This window comes from Formica exsecta, unplaced genomic scaffold (assembly GCF_003651465.1).
Source record: "Formica exsecta isolate Colony F162 unplaced genomic scaffold, ASM365146v1 scaffold226, whole genome shotgun sequence".
Classification (NCBI taxonomy): Eukaryota; Metazoa; Arthropoda; class Insecta; order Hymenoptera; family Formicidae; genus Formica; species Formica exsecta.
This window is the reverse complement of record NW_021849556.1, coordinates 232,581-247,473: the sequence shown is the minus strand read 5'-3', so window position 1 is coordinate 247,473 and position 14,893 is coordinate 232,581. Positions and strand designations below refer to the sequence as shown.

The following is a 14,893-nucleotide window of genomic DNA, read 5'->3' as shown; positions in this document are numbered from 1 at the left end:
CGTATAAATTGCAGATTATAATCTTATTGTAAAATGCTGGTAGAGCGCAGAACATGATTAATATCGTTAGATAATTGTCATATATATAGAATAACTGTTAACAGAAAGTTACACATAGATAACTTAACCTAAAAATACTTATCTTAGAAATTTCTTTTTCAAATAAAATTTGGAATTATCTGTCTATAATTTATGAAAAAACTGATCGCTGATATCTGAGATCAATTTCTGAAATATATTGCGAATCAATTTAAGTTAATAAATAGAATTTTGTAACAAAAATTTAAGATCTTATAAGTAAAAAAATCCTTTTTTCTGTCCTGTAGATCTTGTGATCAGTCTAAGATTCAATTGGCAAGAAGAGAAATCGATACCTTCACCATAATTTATTCAAAAACATTAGTGTCTGGAAATGGGAATGGGTGAATGATTTAAATTGAACATTTTATATGATGGGTTTTTTAGCATAAATGAAATTAATTATTTTGTCTACAGATAGCCAACTTGAACAAAATCAGAATATGCCAAAAGTTGACTTGTTAAAAGACGCAGAGAAACTCAAATTTACAGATGTAGTATACATGAAACGCCTAGAGGAGCAAAATCTGCAAAGAGCAAAAAGGGTACAGGGATATCGCAAATCTAATAATCGCTTGGCTTTTGCTTTAAGCCTTGGAGTCATCGGGATTTATACGTATACAATATATTCGGTTAAACAGGAAAAATTCTTAGATGATTTTGAGGAGCCAGAAAAGAATATCGAGAAGCCTGCATAAAATAATTAGTTTTGAATGAAAAACTTTCTAGCTTATTAAAAACTTCACTTTGCATAAGCTTGTATATAATAGAGAGTTTATGAAGCAATATTTTTCTCTTTAAGATCATATTCTATAATTTATTCGTTTATAAGAGAACTGCGTGTTTATTTATAATACGAGATTAGTATTTGAAAATGTCCACTCCACGATTGCCACCGCTTCCATCCATCCGAGACATATTAAAAATGTACCGATTGAATGCTGTGAAACGTTTGTCTCAAAACTTTCTTATGGATCAAAATTTGACTGATAAAATCGTAACAAAATCAGGACAACTCGCTGGGAGCCAAGTATTAGAAGTTGGTCCTGGCCCAGGTGGATTAACTCGGTCCATCTTAAAACGGATTCCGAAACGATTAGTAGTTGTTGAAAAAGATTTAAGATTTAAACCGTCTTTAGAGATGCTAGCGGATTCATTCGGAGCGATTAATGGAAAAATGGACATAATATACGACGATATCAGGAAAACAAACATAGAAAGTTTATTCTCGATGGAAGAAAAGAGAAATTGGGACGAAAAAGCTCCGGATATCTATGTCATAGGCAATTTACCGTTCAATGTATCGACACCTCTCATAATTAAATGGCTACACGCGATAGCCGAACGCCGGGGACCTTGGGCATTTGGTAGAACGAAAATGACATTAACGTTTCAAAAAGAGGTAGCGGAACGTTTAGTGGCTGATGTCTCAGGCGAACAACGATGCAGACTGTCGGTAATGGCACAAGCTTGGACATTTCCAGTACTTCGTTTTATTATACCTGGTATATAATCGAATGGCTTATTCTCTCCGCGTATTTACATAAATTTGTTTTACAAACCTTTATTTACAACTCCTAATTTATAATTTGCAGGCAAAGCTTTTGTTCCACGGCCAGATGTCGATGTGGGAGTAGTATCGTTTACGCCATTGATCAAACCACGCACGCAACACGATTTTAAACTATTTGAAAAAATAACAAGGCACGTGTTCAGTTTCAGACAGAAGTACAGCATACGATGTATCGAGTAAGTTTGTTTGCTGTCTATATCATTTACCTATTGCGATAATAAATAAAATTAAAACGAATAAAGTTTTTATCTTATTTCGCAGGACTTTATTCCCATTGCATTGCCGCAAGGAGTTAGGTCTGATGATGTATAAATTGTCTGACTTGGATCCAAAGCTTAAGCCCACGCAACTTACCGTAAATGACATCGACAGGCTAACGACCGCTTATAAATATCTGGTAGAAAAACATCCAGAGATCGGTGTATACGAGTATCGCGCGTCTCGCCATTTATTACCGTTAAGTAACACTAAAGACGTTGTAGTAGAGGATTATACGGAGGTGTCGGGAGAAATGAATATCTAACAGAGATGGTTTATACTCAGAAACACACAAACGCATCATATTTAAATTTTATTAAATCGCAAGTTTGTAATGCAGCAGACTAATTTGTTACAATAAATTTCGGTTATAGAATTGTGAAAACTTTTCTGTAAATATACATTTATATACATATACGATACTATGGCTTAGTTATTAAATAAAAATATAGTACAATGTACAGTTTGCATTTTTTCTAGTGTTAGACATAGTAAAAATGCTGTTAATTATCTTGAAGAAAGAGAATATATATATATATATATATATAAAATTGTGAGAGGAAGGAAAAAAAAGATGTGTTCCTAGTTTCACAAAAATTCTCAATGCTGATTGTACGAGATAATATATATTACGGCATCCTCTCTTCTTTGATACTGCTGATTCACGCGAATATTATTTCTCAATACTATTAATTTGCGAACCCTATTACCTCTAATAAAATCTACCCTATTATTGTCGTTTTCATAATGTGCGATATTGGTAAAAAGAATCGCAAATGGAAAATAAAAGATGAATAAGGATTTTAATATCCGTAAATAATTTGCGAGAAGAAAACGTTATACCCAATACACCGGTCGATATCACAGCTACTCGTTCTTTTCTGAAGGATATATAGATAATTATAGATATTAAATAATTTTATGCTTACGCAGAGATATGTATATATGGATACTTAGAATTATTCATTAGGAATCGATAGAATTGTGCGCGATTCGGCGCCACGTAACATTCTAATTACAGTGACATAGGAAACTCAAGTTTCTTCAACGTACTGTAACAATCGAATGCATGATTATACCTGAATTCGATAATAACTAGACTTACGTGTTGCTCATCGATAGTCGCGTATCGATGAGCCGAGGAAATCCTTTGGTCCAGCGCGCGTTCCCTCTCTCTTTCTCTCCAAGAATTATTACTTATTCATCTGGAGATCATGTACACGAATTCGTGTAATCGCTTAAGTTTCGCGCCATTGGAAATACTCCATCTTCAATATAAGCGCGTTCAAGGACGACAAATGCGATAACGTCGCGTGACGTTCACGTTTATTACATCTAAGCCTTCGTTAATTTCTTGCTACACCGCAGATCATGATGTTGGGAAGAGCTCCTCGACGTTTACGCCAAGCACCGAGTGACTGTGCGTGAGCCTGTAACGTTCTGCACCATCTCTTCGTTCTCGCGCCGTCTTCTGCCTATAATAATATGTAAATTAATTTGCCATTTTCATTCTCATCATTCCATCCATAATTTTCTGCTCGTAAATGTCTTACTTTAAATATAAATGTCTCCTTGGAAGACAATTCCTGTATTTCGAAATAATCTTCGAGATCCGTTTCACAGCACACTATACATTTATCGAGGTATAGCGGCTCCTAAAATGATGATAACAATAAAGAATATAGATTCGCGATTATTAATATCATTCAATGATAACGAGAAAAAATTACAACGTGGAATATATGATGACTCACACGTAGTAAAGAATATCGCCCAAGTTTTTCTTTGACCAGAAGTAGAGTAGCTTCCTTGATGCCTATTTGCTTCGGAAAGAGCGAGTCATCGTTAAATTCGGGATGCTCGGCGTTCGACTGAAAATGTTTATTGTTTATTATGAAAAGGGGAAAAAATTTTCCCTTTAGTGTACATAAGAGTGTACAAAACAAAAGAAAAAGGATAAAATAAAGAAAAATAGAGTAGAATAACGACATAATACAGAAAAATAAGAATTATAAGAGAATTACAAATTTTGAGTTATATACTAGCAGAGACATCAATAATGAAATGTTAATCCGTGTTAAATGAGAGATAATGACGCAATACGCGTTTAAATGGAATTAAACCCATATGAAAGAAATCCATATGATTTAATGATCCATTAGCTTCCAAACATATTTTATTTAAAAGTTTGAACCTTCCATAAGAAATGCGATGCTGTTCTTCATGAAAAAGTAAATTATTTCTGAGAGGCCTAGCTGGAATATGTAGCCTTACATAAGTCCAATAAGTTAGGGCGGTCTATGCAGCTATTCATGAATTTAAAAAGGAACACTATGTCTAAAAAAATTATTCTATTTCCTAAAGTTAGCAGATTAAGTTTATTTAAAATAAAGTTATAAGAATAATCATAAGTAGGCTTGGGCAGGCATGGACTTATCAATAAAAAAGTTAACTTTTCTGAGAAAGCGATGTTGGATGCGCTTAATTAATGTAGAATATTTATCCTAATAAGGGGCCCAAACAAGGGAGACATATTTCAGCTGTGAACTGATCAGAGAGCAGAACAATAATTTTATGGTATTTATATTATTAAAGTATTTACAAAAGCGAATAACAAAGCCTAATTTCTTGGACGCACAGTTCGTGATCATAAGAATATGTTTGTCAAAGAATAAATCAGAACTAAAAATTACTCCAAGGTCACGAATAGAAGGTCACGAATAGAATAGAACACCTTTGACAAAGGAGTTCCATTTAAAGAATACTCATTTAACTAAAAAGTTCTTTTAAATGTGAATTTTATTTATTTTGTATATAAAATTAGGTGTAAGGAATTAATAATATGTTTACCTTGCCGTTTGTGACAAGCATGGCAGTGACAGGTGCGAGTTTGACAGTTCGACCGCGTCTCCAATTATTGTCAGTCGGCTGTGCTACCAGAAGACGCCCTTCGAGAACAAATCTAGCTTCCTCGTGAGCCCATTCCAAAATCTCGACGGCCATCTAGCATAAATTTTACCAATAGTAAATGACTACAAATATCTTACACATATTAATTGTTTTAGAATTAAATAAATACACAAAATAAAAAAGAAATTTAATTGCATTACCTTTCTCAACTTGATATTCACCATATCCTGTTCGCCGATGGACCGTCTGCCATTCTGGATAATTGATATTCTCCTCCATAATTTCGTCGACGTAACATCTTTCGCCTCCTATTAATGAAACATATATACCTCTTCTCATGAAACAATTTTTGCATCATATTATGATACATAATGTACTTACAGCATTCATGTGTTCCAAATGTAACTCGATGTTTGTTTGAGCTTGTTTAAGTCTCTTTTTCGGTTCTTGAATGTCGGGCCGAACAGAAGGCGTTGCTTTGAGCAAACGTGCCAGCAGAAGCGGATATTTCGTAACTCTTTGGACGGGAACCTGAAAAAATAATTGAAAATAAGAAGAATTTCTTCTAATTAGTTAATTAAAGAATTAACAGACTGATTAGGATAGATTAAGTGACGTTACCATTAAAAAAGAATTCAGATTCATTCTTCGCAAAACCGTGTTTTCCATTTGAGAAACCCTGAGGAAAATGCGTAAAAGCTCCTTTTCCTTTTCCAAGTTTTGCAACAATAAACTAGCGCTGCCTTGGCGCGTGCAATAGCTCTCGAAAGCGTGAAGCATCCTTTCCGACTCGAGGAAGATCTTGCCCAGGTCCACCGTCAGAAGATCCTCGTCTCCGGATTCCTACACGATTGAAGAAATCGTATGTAAATGTAGTTGCAGCGTAAAATTTTTCAACACATATGTATCTAAAAGTAACATAGATTTCCCGTGCAATTCTTTACCTGAGCGAGTTCCACGCTGTCCTTTAATTTCTCGGCCAAGACGACATTGTGCTCGAGCAGCTCCTCGACGTTCAGAAAGATCGCCGTCAGTTGCTCCGACGTGAGGAGACCCGCTCTTAACATTGGTCGATGGAACTCCTCGAGTATGATCTGCAGATCTCGGCCATACTTTTGTTCGGTCTCCACGATTTCCGTGATAATCTCTTTCCGCTCCGCGCGCTTCTTCGAGCACTTCCGGCACACAAAGGGCGCGTAAACCACACCGCTGGAATAGGCAAAATAGAAATATATATATATGCGATATATTCGGTGGATAATACTATTTAAAAGGAACTTTATCAACATCAAAGGAAAGTAAATGCAATCGAACGTGGAGCTCGCGAGCGAATTTGTATGCATAATCCATGATCGCAGATGAAAGTGATTGTCGCATGCAACTTGCCAGACGCAAGCATATCGCATTATCGATTCATCAGACATCTCAACTGCGTTCTTCGATAACGAAGAACTTTCGCTCTCGAGCGAATAAAATCGATAGCGGGAGAAAGTTAGGCCCGCTGTCTCTTGCATTTGTCGCGTAATCTAGCCGCACGAATTCCAAATACATACATCGATAGAAAGAGCCTCGCGTTACCTCACTTTGACACAGACACAATCAAAAGGTATAAGAAATAGTGTGCGAGAAAAGAGTCAATTAACCACGGCTTTTGAGAATTAGGCTCGGCGTTAATTCAGAAAGAGGAAGATGTTCCCCGATTAATTTCTCACGGGAAGAGAATCGGTGTTTAAATTGCTATGACGGATGCGGATGAATCGACCGCGAAAGGTCCGCAAGCGTAACGAAACGACATTCGTTCCTCGATTCGTGAGATTGCACCTCCAGGAGGTCGAAATAAGCAAAACAGCGTTTTATTCGAAGATTTATACTTTGTTCGGAAGCGAAACGAGCGAATTCCTAATAAACTAAATCTCTCACGATCGAAATCCGGCTAGCTGTGGAAGACGCTCTCCGGACCGTTATATCTTCTCTCCGGATCATCGAGCGCTATCTACGCGAGTACGGCTAAGAGTGATAACAGTTTACGATTTACGCGGACGTCGAAGTGCGTTAAAAACGAGTTTCAAGAAATGTTCGCGTTCATGTTGCGACTCGAACGGTACGTGAAAAGCTATAAAGACGAGCCAAGTTGAAACGCGAGAGCGCTGTATCCATCAAGATTTCGCTTATTAATGTGCATCATTCGTGCGTTAAATAATATATACCGTCGTGCGCGTAACAGAAAAAAGAAGACAAAGATAAGCAGAAACCGTTAATCACACACGCGCGATCGTTTCTCGCGAACATATATTTCTCCAACGATTATTTATATAATCCTCGCTGTATAAATTCTTACGGTTAAAAAGCAACATCTTTATACCAGATACGACGGTTTCCAAGTGAATCACACAATTAGTGGCATAATTTTTATCCAATAAAGATGTGCGATTGTTAAGATATGTTTTCCCGGGTACATCTGTATAATATTGAAACACTATAACGGTCTCAATCGCCGATTTAAACTCTTGCAATCTACCTGTCCGTTATCAGAGGATCCAATCGCTGCTCGCAATCCTCGCACAGCTTCGCAGTACCCGAGATCACTTGCGGTATTCCACCCAAGAGACTTCTAGGACCGGAAGAGACATTGTTGCCCGTCCTCCAGCGTCTCGCAACACCGCGAGTGCTGCTGGCTTGGCTGCTCTCGGACCCGACCCCGCTATCGGTTCTCTCTATGTCGACCGTTCTCGACTGCAAAAAGAATATGAAGAATTCTCAGATTAGATTAATGAGAAAGATTTGTATATATTAAATTAGCACACATAATCTAAAAATCTCTGAGATATTGAAAAAAAAGCTTGTTTGCAGAATTATATTCACTGATCAAGAATTACGCTAAACTCACCTTTAACGTCTCCGGCGAGCTCGTCAGGATGATGTTACATTCCTCGCTGCTATCGGACACATTGGAAATCTGCGAGCTTTTAGAGCTGAGATCGCCCAGGCTTGTCTCTTTCTGCTCGTACAGAGCCTCCAGGTCTCTCTCGGCATCATCTTCTTCATCCTCGTCCTCATCCTCGTCCTCTTCCGCAGGGCGTGTGCGATCTTTAGAGTCCATCAGAAAATTCAAGAGCTCGAACTTTGTGGAAATGTTGTTCTCATCCTCGGGCGACGTCGACATCTTCTTGAAGAAGTCTTCGGGACTCTTGGACAAGTAGGCCTGGGCTAGGTCCTCCGAATTGGATTTCTTGAAAACTTCCTCAGATAAATATGGGCCAAGAAACTGACCCGGCGTCATTTTTTTGTAGTATTCGACGTCGCCGAAGTAAATTCTGTCCTTGATGTAATCCTCCGTGGGTGGCGGGCTCAGCGGCAACGGCGGCGGCTCGTCAGGTATCTCCTCGTAGATTGGTTCCTTGATCACTTCGTAGGGATTCTCCTCGAGAAAGAGATTCGTCGAAATAAAATCGCCGTCCGAGTTCAGGCTAGACGATCGCGAGTAATTTGCTTCGAGAGTGGACTCGGAGCTCTCGTACTCCTTGCTTTTCAGCAAGCTTTGCTTCAGAATCTTCAAGATGGCCTGGCCGCTATCCTCGTCGAGGATCTCGCCGTTCTCGCGAGCTTTTCGTAGGGAGTCTTCGAGCAACTTGGAAATCAGAGCTTCTTTCGACAAGTCGGACGAATCTTCGACGTCTTTGAATCGCGATTTAGACTCCGATCGTGTCACTTTCTCATCGGATGTGTAAAATCTCGAAGACTGATCAGTGTCCGAGGACTTCATCTCAACGCTCAATCTCTTCTCGAAATTCGGCGTCGACTGTTCCGCGTGTCGACATGGCGAGAAGGTTTCCTCGCTGGGCGACGCAGGTGTTTCTTCGTCATTCATCTTCGAGCTCATCTTGCCATTCTCGACGACGTGATTATCCTTTCCGATCTGTTTGGAACGCGAGTCATCATTTGCCGACTCCACCACAATATTCGACCTGTAATTATCGAGTATCACCAGAGTGCGATTCTCCGCGGAACTCTGGATCTTCGGCGGATTCTCCGAATTTACGGAGATCACCGTCGGATTGCACACGCTGTCTTCTCCACCGACACTGATGGTCACTTTGTTATCCCGCACCGGTTCCGCGCTTGTATTCTGATCGCCGTTGATCAGGATGGACGTTCTTCTGGAGCCTTTCGAGCTAGAATTCGGGCCAATCTGCAGCCGATGAACCAGCGGCGACGAGCGCGGACTCACCGTGATTTTGCAAACGTTGTTCTCGGGCGAGTTGATCTCGATCTTTGAGGATCCGTACGAGCTCGCCGAGTTCCACGACGCTGTCGACGCCGACGAAATTGTTCTCCGATGATCTCTAATCGAGTTGACGGGATTCTCATCCGCGCTGGACTCGCCGATCTTGAAGCAATGCCTCTGCCTACCGGGTGGCGGGGACCAGCTGGTGGGTCTCATCGTACGGAAATGCTCGTTGCTCGCATCGGAAATATCGCTACGTGCGTCCAGGGGCGGCTCGGCCTCCTTCTCGACATTGTCAACTCTCTTCTTCTCGAGCTCTACCTTAACATTCTTATTCGCTTCGATCTCGCAATCGGACTTCTTAAGCTCGCCTGTTTCTGCCTCGATCTCTTCTGTCTTGCCTCTTCTTTCCGGCGGGCTTTCCTCGTCTGCGTCCTCGCGTGAAACTGCGCATATACCGATGGACAACGATGGCGACTTGATCTTCTTGCTCAGACTGAACCGCATCGTGTCCGAGAACAGTACGTCACCCGCCGAGACGTCCGGTTTACTGAAAGACCGGTCGCTTTGGCTTCGCGTCAAGAGGGATTTTCTCGAGTTCTCTGCGGGCAACGGTCGAGAGGAAATTAATCGGTAAATAAAGCGCGTATTGAAATGACGGCGTGTTTTAATTTTAACTCTCTCTCTATAATGCACATGATTTTTCTTGTATAAAAGTCTTTTAATAATTATATTTAAACGGGATACCAAAAAGGAGAAATACCATATTAAATATCATGTTAACATGATCAATATATATATATATATATTTATAGTGTGTATTTCTTAAAAAAAAATTCAACCAATTTTTAAAACAAATTTATATTAAGAAAAATTAAAAAAACATTCAAAACTGACAATGAGTAAAAATATTAAAATCAACCATCAAAACTTCCGATAAAATATACGAATTATTCCCTTATCTCTGCCACAGGTTAATTTTAGAATTTATTCATAAAGCTAAATCATAATGCGCCACGCTTGCAATAATGATTCTGCGAAAAGAGATGCTTCGAGCTGTGAGAGAGCCACGCATTCTATATAATTTTATATTCAAATGATCGGCAATTTATTTTATCTCCATCTTTTCGCGCTTTGTGTTGGTAACACATACATTTCTCTCTTTCGCAAAGCGAGAATTTCCGTTCTTTTCTCACGGATCTGGCAACGCTCAAATCTCAGGAAGGAAAACCGCAGATGTAAAGCATGAAACTGGAATCGGATACGCGTGAAAAGTATACTCGGTGATTTGATACCAAAATTTAGCCGGATGCGCGTCTGAAGAAAGCTGATGCTCGTTTTTATGCAGATTTATGACATTTATGATATTATTTCATAAAAATAAATTCGCACAGCAGATTCATTCAATTTATTCATTATAATATTATAATTGCTTTATACGTCCTAATTAAAAGTAAGAAATTCACGTAAATTAATTATGTTGCTTTCATAAACTATTTTATAAATAAATTATATATAGTTTTTTTTCATCACACATATATTTCCGTTAAATTAATATATTTACAAAATATACCTAAATAGTTTCGTTTTTCATTTACTATCCGTTCTATATTAAAATATTTCACTAGTAAAGAGAGAAGTGAAATCTTCTATATTTCTAACTTTGAATTTTTATCGACAAGTACGCATGACTGTTAAAAGTGATTTGCTCATCAAGTATCATCCAAGCAAATCTATCCTTTAGCTTTTCAATATAATACCTCATCCAAACTCCATTTGATTGTCACCACGTGCGATACCATACTCTCTATACGCCAAGTTAATATAAAATTACCATCTCGAGGCTTCTCCTCGATCGCCTCGATACGCGTCTGTAACGATCGGTGAAAGTATACGGATCTTTGGTGATCTATGGTAGTTCACAGCAAACGAGTAATTTCTCGTAATTTCTCGCCGCGAGAAAATTCAAACGGTTTTTCCGCGGCTGCTCCATTTTGCGCGGCCGCCAGGAATTTCTGAGACGCGTGCGATTACTTGGCCGCAAAAGCGATTGCGCAAATCACCGATCCGCCTCGTTTATGACTTTATGGCTCGGATCAATCTCACGCACGAAGAGGAAAGATGAGCTATCACCGCCGCGAGATTTTGCGAAACTAATTGTAAACGTTGTGCCGCAACAGCTAATGAGTCTTCTCTATACGGATTTAAAGATGTTTTAGTTGTACAATAATAGCAAAAAAGTGTCAAAATTTAAAAAATAACATATTTCTTACGTTTGAAAAATCAAATAAATAAATCTGAATTATAAAAAGAATTAAAATATCACAAAATAATATGGTTTTTAATGTCTTCGTAAAAGAAAATAGCTGTAATTAATATTTTTCCTAATTTATGACAAAGCTTTTGATTGTGAATACCCCCTGAAATAAACTGCAAGAAACAAATAAATGAGTGATTTGCAAAAAGAAAAAGAGAGAGAGAGAGAGAGGGATATTTTTCTACAATTTTTAGTAAATAACTTTTAAACGAGAATAACACGAAACTTGCGCTAGCGTGAGCTCAGAAATATTGTTTAAATTAGATTAAGTTAGGCTAAACAAAATTTTGTAGAAAGAATTAATAAGTGTTTAGATGAGAATAAACAGTTCGAACATTTAATAAAGTAAAAAAATAGAAAAACTATGATTTTTCATTTAATTTATGGTTTTATCATTATCAGTTTGAATGCACTCTACTTTAAAGTTTAAATGCTTATAACTTTTGATAGAAGCATTTTTCAAACAAATGTTTCAGATAAAACTTACTTGTTTTTTCCCATAGAATCCAAATATGTGACATTTTAAAGGAAGTTCCATTTGAAATTATAAAATTATCCCCCGTTCCTCTTAAAGGAGGAGCGGGGGCAACTTTATGTTTACGTAGTTAGAAAGGTCCCCCGAATACATGAAACTTTTTGATAAACAGCTTTTCGATTCGACAAATATTTTTAAAGTTATTGACTTTTAATATTTTACGTGGGCTATCCTGTATATGTGAAAATTTCTATTTCATTGGCAATGTTTTTTCCTTGTCAAATTTGTCAACAAGTGCTTCAATACGCAATTTTATTTCATAAGATATTACTAATTTTAAACTTAAATAATTTCCAAACCGTTAAGAAAATTGTGCTCAGGTTTTGCACAGATACTCAGAAAAAATAGTAAAACAGTTTACGAAATTTTCATGCTTTTGTCAATGTTTTGACATATGACCTTCCTTAACTGTGTTGATCATCAGTCATCACGACATCGAATTTGACGCTAGTGTAAATGATTTATAAAATAAAAAAAGATCAATAAATAATAAAAAATAAAGAATAGATGCGCTTCTTATTTTTTAATTTATTATATTTGTAATTTTAAGATATTATATTCACAATCAGTGAAAATTAATATACTCTGATTAATTAATTAAACACAATCAAAATATAAAATCAAAAATTTATATCTTCTTTTCTTAAAATGTAAAAAATATAATATAGATAAAATATTTACATTTTTCTAATAAATATAAATATATAATAAAAATATCACTATACATATATACAAATATTTCTTATATGTGTGTGTATATTTTCTCGATATTTTATGAAGAAAAATTTTAAACATGTATATAGCTTTTATCATTCTAAATTAAAAATAAAATTATATAAACATTTTGCTAAAAATGCGAGGGGATAATTCGTGATTATTAAAATTCGCTATTGAAGAACACGAAACGCGTTCACGTTTCAAGCATTTATATAGCAAATAAGGTGTTCTCGCAAAAAAAAAGAACATTTCACGCACTTTTACCGAGTATCTATAGGAAAGTAATAATGAGACAAAGAAAAAAACTCAGAAGTGGCGAACAAAGAGAGAAAGGTGCGGCAACGCTTAAAAAGAATGTCGTTCTTAAAGATCCTAGACAATGAGACAACGCTGTTCGATGAAAGAAAAGCGCGAGCTAAATGATGAAGCGACAAAGTTCCTTGTTCACGCAAGGATTTATGCCGCCGCGCACAAAACGAGCGTAAAAGACATTTCATGATATACGGATCGTGAATCGCAGCGGTGTGAAAAAGGGTTATCGAGCCACTGCCTCCTGTGGTCGGTGCAAAAGAGTGAAAACGCGAGATCTCTCTTTCTCACTCTCTCTCTAAAAAGCATAATTACACGGTTATGGACCGTGCGCGCAGATCAAGGAAACTAACCGATGATTTATGAGACCCGTGGGTAAACAACGACGGCGCGAAGGAGTCAAGGTTCCCAACTCGAGATACTTGATCAGATGCATCTATTACGGGCGCAGCACGTGGCTGATGCAGCGCGAACATTCGTGCAGGATGATCGATAGTTTCTTTGAAAATTCTCCAAATAAATATCAGAAAATATTCTTCTCTTCCGTTTATCCGTATGTGCTTGGTCTTTTCTCTCATTTATTTTTTTTTTAATTATTTATAAGTAATCTCGCATATCCCATATAAAATGCATATTAATTCAATTACAATATGTAATGCATGTACAGATATTAAATCTCTTTTTTATCCTCAATCTACATCTTATTTCAATATTTTTTTCTGAATGATGAAAAGAGTTAAGAAAATTGTATTCGCACACAATAAGATTATAATATATGTAAATTCAAAAAATTATTAACTACCCAGATAGCCAAGAATGTTAAAATCACGTTTTTGCCATAGCTTTGCGACAAGGTGTGCTTTAATTTTGAAAACAATTTTGTAGCAAACATTTGTCTTGTTTTGGTTTGTCAAAAAGTTTGAAGCAAATTGACGGCAAAATTTTTCGTCTCACGATGCTTTAAATAATAGGAAAAGGCTTGCCCGTAAATTTTACGCATAGAAGAACACGTATGATGCTAATTCACGGTGCAAGACAAACTTTACGCCAATTAGTAGCAAATCTTGTTATACACGCTATAATAGCAAATTTACGACAAGAACAGAGCAAACCTTATTGTACACGATATGATAACACATTTACGGAAAGAACAGAGAAAAGTATACCCTGGCACAACGAGACGCAAAATTCACGCAAATAACAGAGCAAACCTTGCCATGCACGGCATGACAGCAAATTTACAACTTTAATTTATTATAAACTTTACAAAAATATAGTATTCTGCCGATAGTTCGTTTATTCATCGCTATGCGACGCGCTATATACATCCATCTCGTATTTGATTTTTAGTCATGAGAAGTATATAAAGCTTGCAAAGAGCAACTGGTAGAAGATTAAAAATATAATTATTTCTATCAGTTCAATTACTGATACAATCCCAACATAGGGAATTCAGATATTGGACTGATTGTTCCTCTTAGATCGGGCAGATAAATGTCTGAAAAAGTTTAAATCATCCGTTTATTGTTTACTTAAAATGTTGAATAAATACAAAAATATAATAATGAGAATGAAAGAATAATGAATGAACAAAAGAAGAGAGAGAGAAAGAGAGAGAGAGAGAGAAGCGCGAATAAACGCGTAAGCGAATATGCTAAAAGAATAAAGCTAAGCGATATGCAGTACGTAGACAAAATAGTCCTCTCTGCGAGATTTATCGTTTCTCACAATTTGTCACAGAAGTCCTGAATCACTCACCCCGTATAGAAAATTACCATAAATTTGCTATCACGCCATGCACAGCAAGGTTTGTTCTGATCTTGTTACAAATTTGCTATCATATCGTGCATGGCAAGGTTTGCCCTATTCTTGCCATAAATTTGCTGTCATCCCGTGCACAGCAAGGTTTGTCCTGTTCTTGCCACAAATTTGCTGTCATGCCGTGCACGGCAAGATTTGCTCTATTATTTG

At 37.1% G+C, this 14,893-nt stretch overlaps 3 protein-coding genes across 3 annotated transcripts in view; 2 read left to right on the top strand and 1 right to left on the bottom strand.

Annotated features, from left to right (window-relative positions):
• The first annotated feature begins 326 nt into the window (after positions 1-326).
• On the top strand, positions 327-1,052 carry LOC115235537 (cytochrome c oxidase assembly factor 3, mitochondrial). Its single transcript, XM_029807388.1, has 2 exons — positions 327-422; positions 496-1,052. Exons 1-2 carry the CDS (start codon positions 413-415, stop codon positions 774-776), a joined length of 291 nt encoding a protein of 96 aa, XP_029663248.1. The 5' UTR covers positions 327-412; the 3' UTR covers positions 777-1,052.
• On the top strand, positions 862-2,370 carry LOC115235536 (dimethyladenosine transferase 1, mitochondrial). Its single transcript, XM_029807387.1, has 3 exons — positions 862-1,583; positions 1,674-1,827; positions 1,913-2,370. The coding sequence occupies exons 1-3, from the start codon at positions 953-955 to the stop codon at positions 2,172-2,174; spliced, it is 1,047 nt and encodes a 348-aa protein (XP_029663247.1). The 5' UTR covers positions 862-952; the 3' UTR covers positions 2,175-2,370.
• The window catches only part of LOC115235535, a 94,777-nt gene continuing 82,074 nt past the window's right edge, over positions 2,191-14,893 (bottom strand). Inside the window, exons 5-14 of the mRNA XM_029807385.1 lie at positions 7,707-9,646; positions 7,338-7,552; positions 5,764-6,028; positions 5,441-5,662; positions 5,201-5,350; positions 5,020-5,127; positions 4,760-4,912; positions 3,664-3,780; positions 3,463-3,564; positions 2,191-3,384 (exon numbers count right to left, since the gene is read on the bottom strand). Coding sequence (XP_029663245.1) covers positions 3,256-3,384; positions 3,463-3,564; positions 3,664-3,780; positions 4,760-4,912; positions 5,020-5,127; positions 5,201-5,350; positions 5,441-5,662; positions 5,764-6,028; positions 7,338-7,552; positions 7,707-9,646 — 3,401 coding nt within the window. The 3' untranslated portion in view covers positions 2,191-3,255. The remainder of the gene's footprint in view (positions 3,385-3,462; positions 3,565-3,663; positions 3,781-4,759; positions 4,913-5,019; positions 5,128-5,200; positions 5,351-5,440; positions 5,663-5,763; positions 6,029-7,337; positions 7,553-7,706; positions 9,647-14,893) is intronic.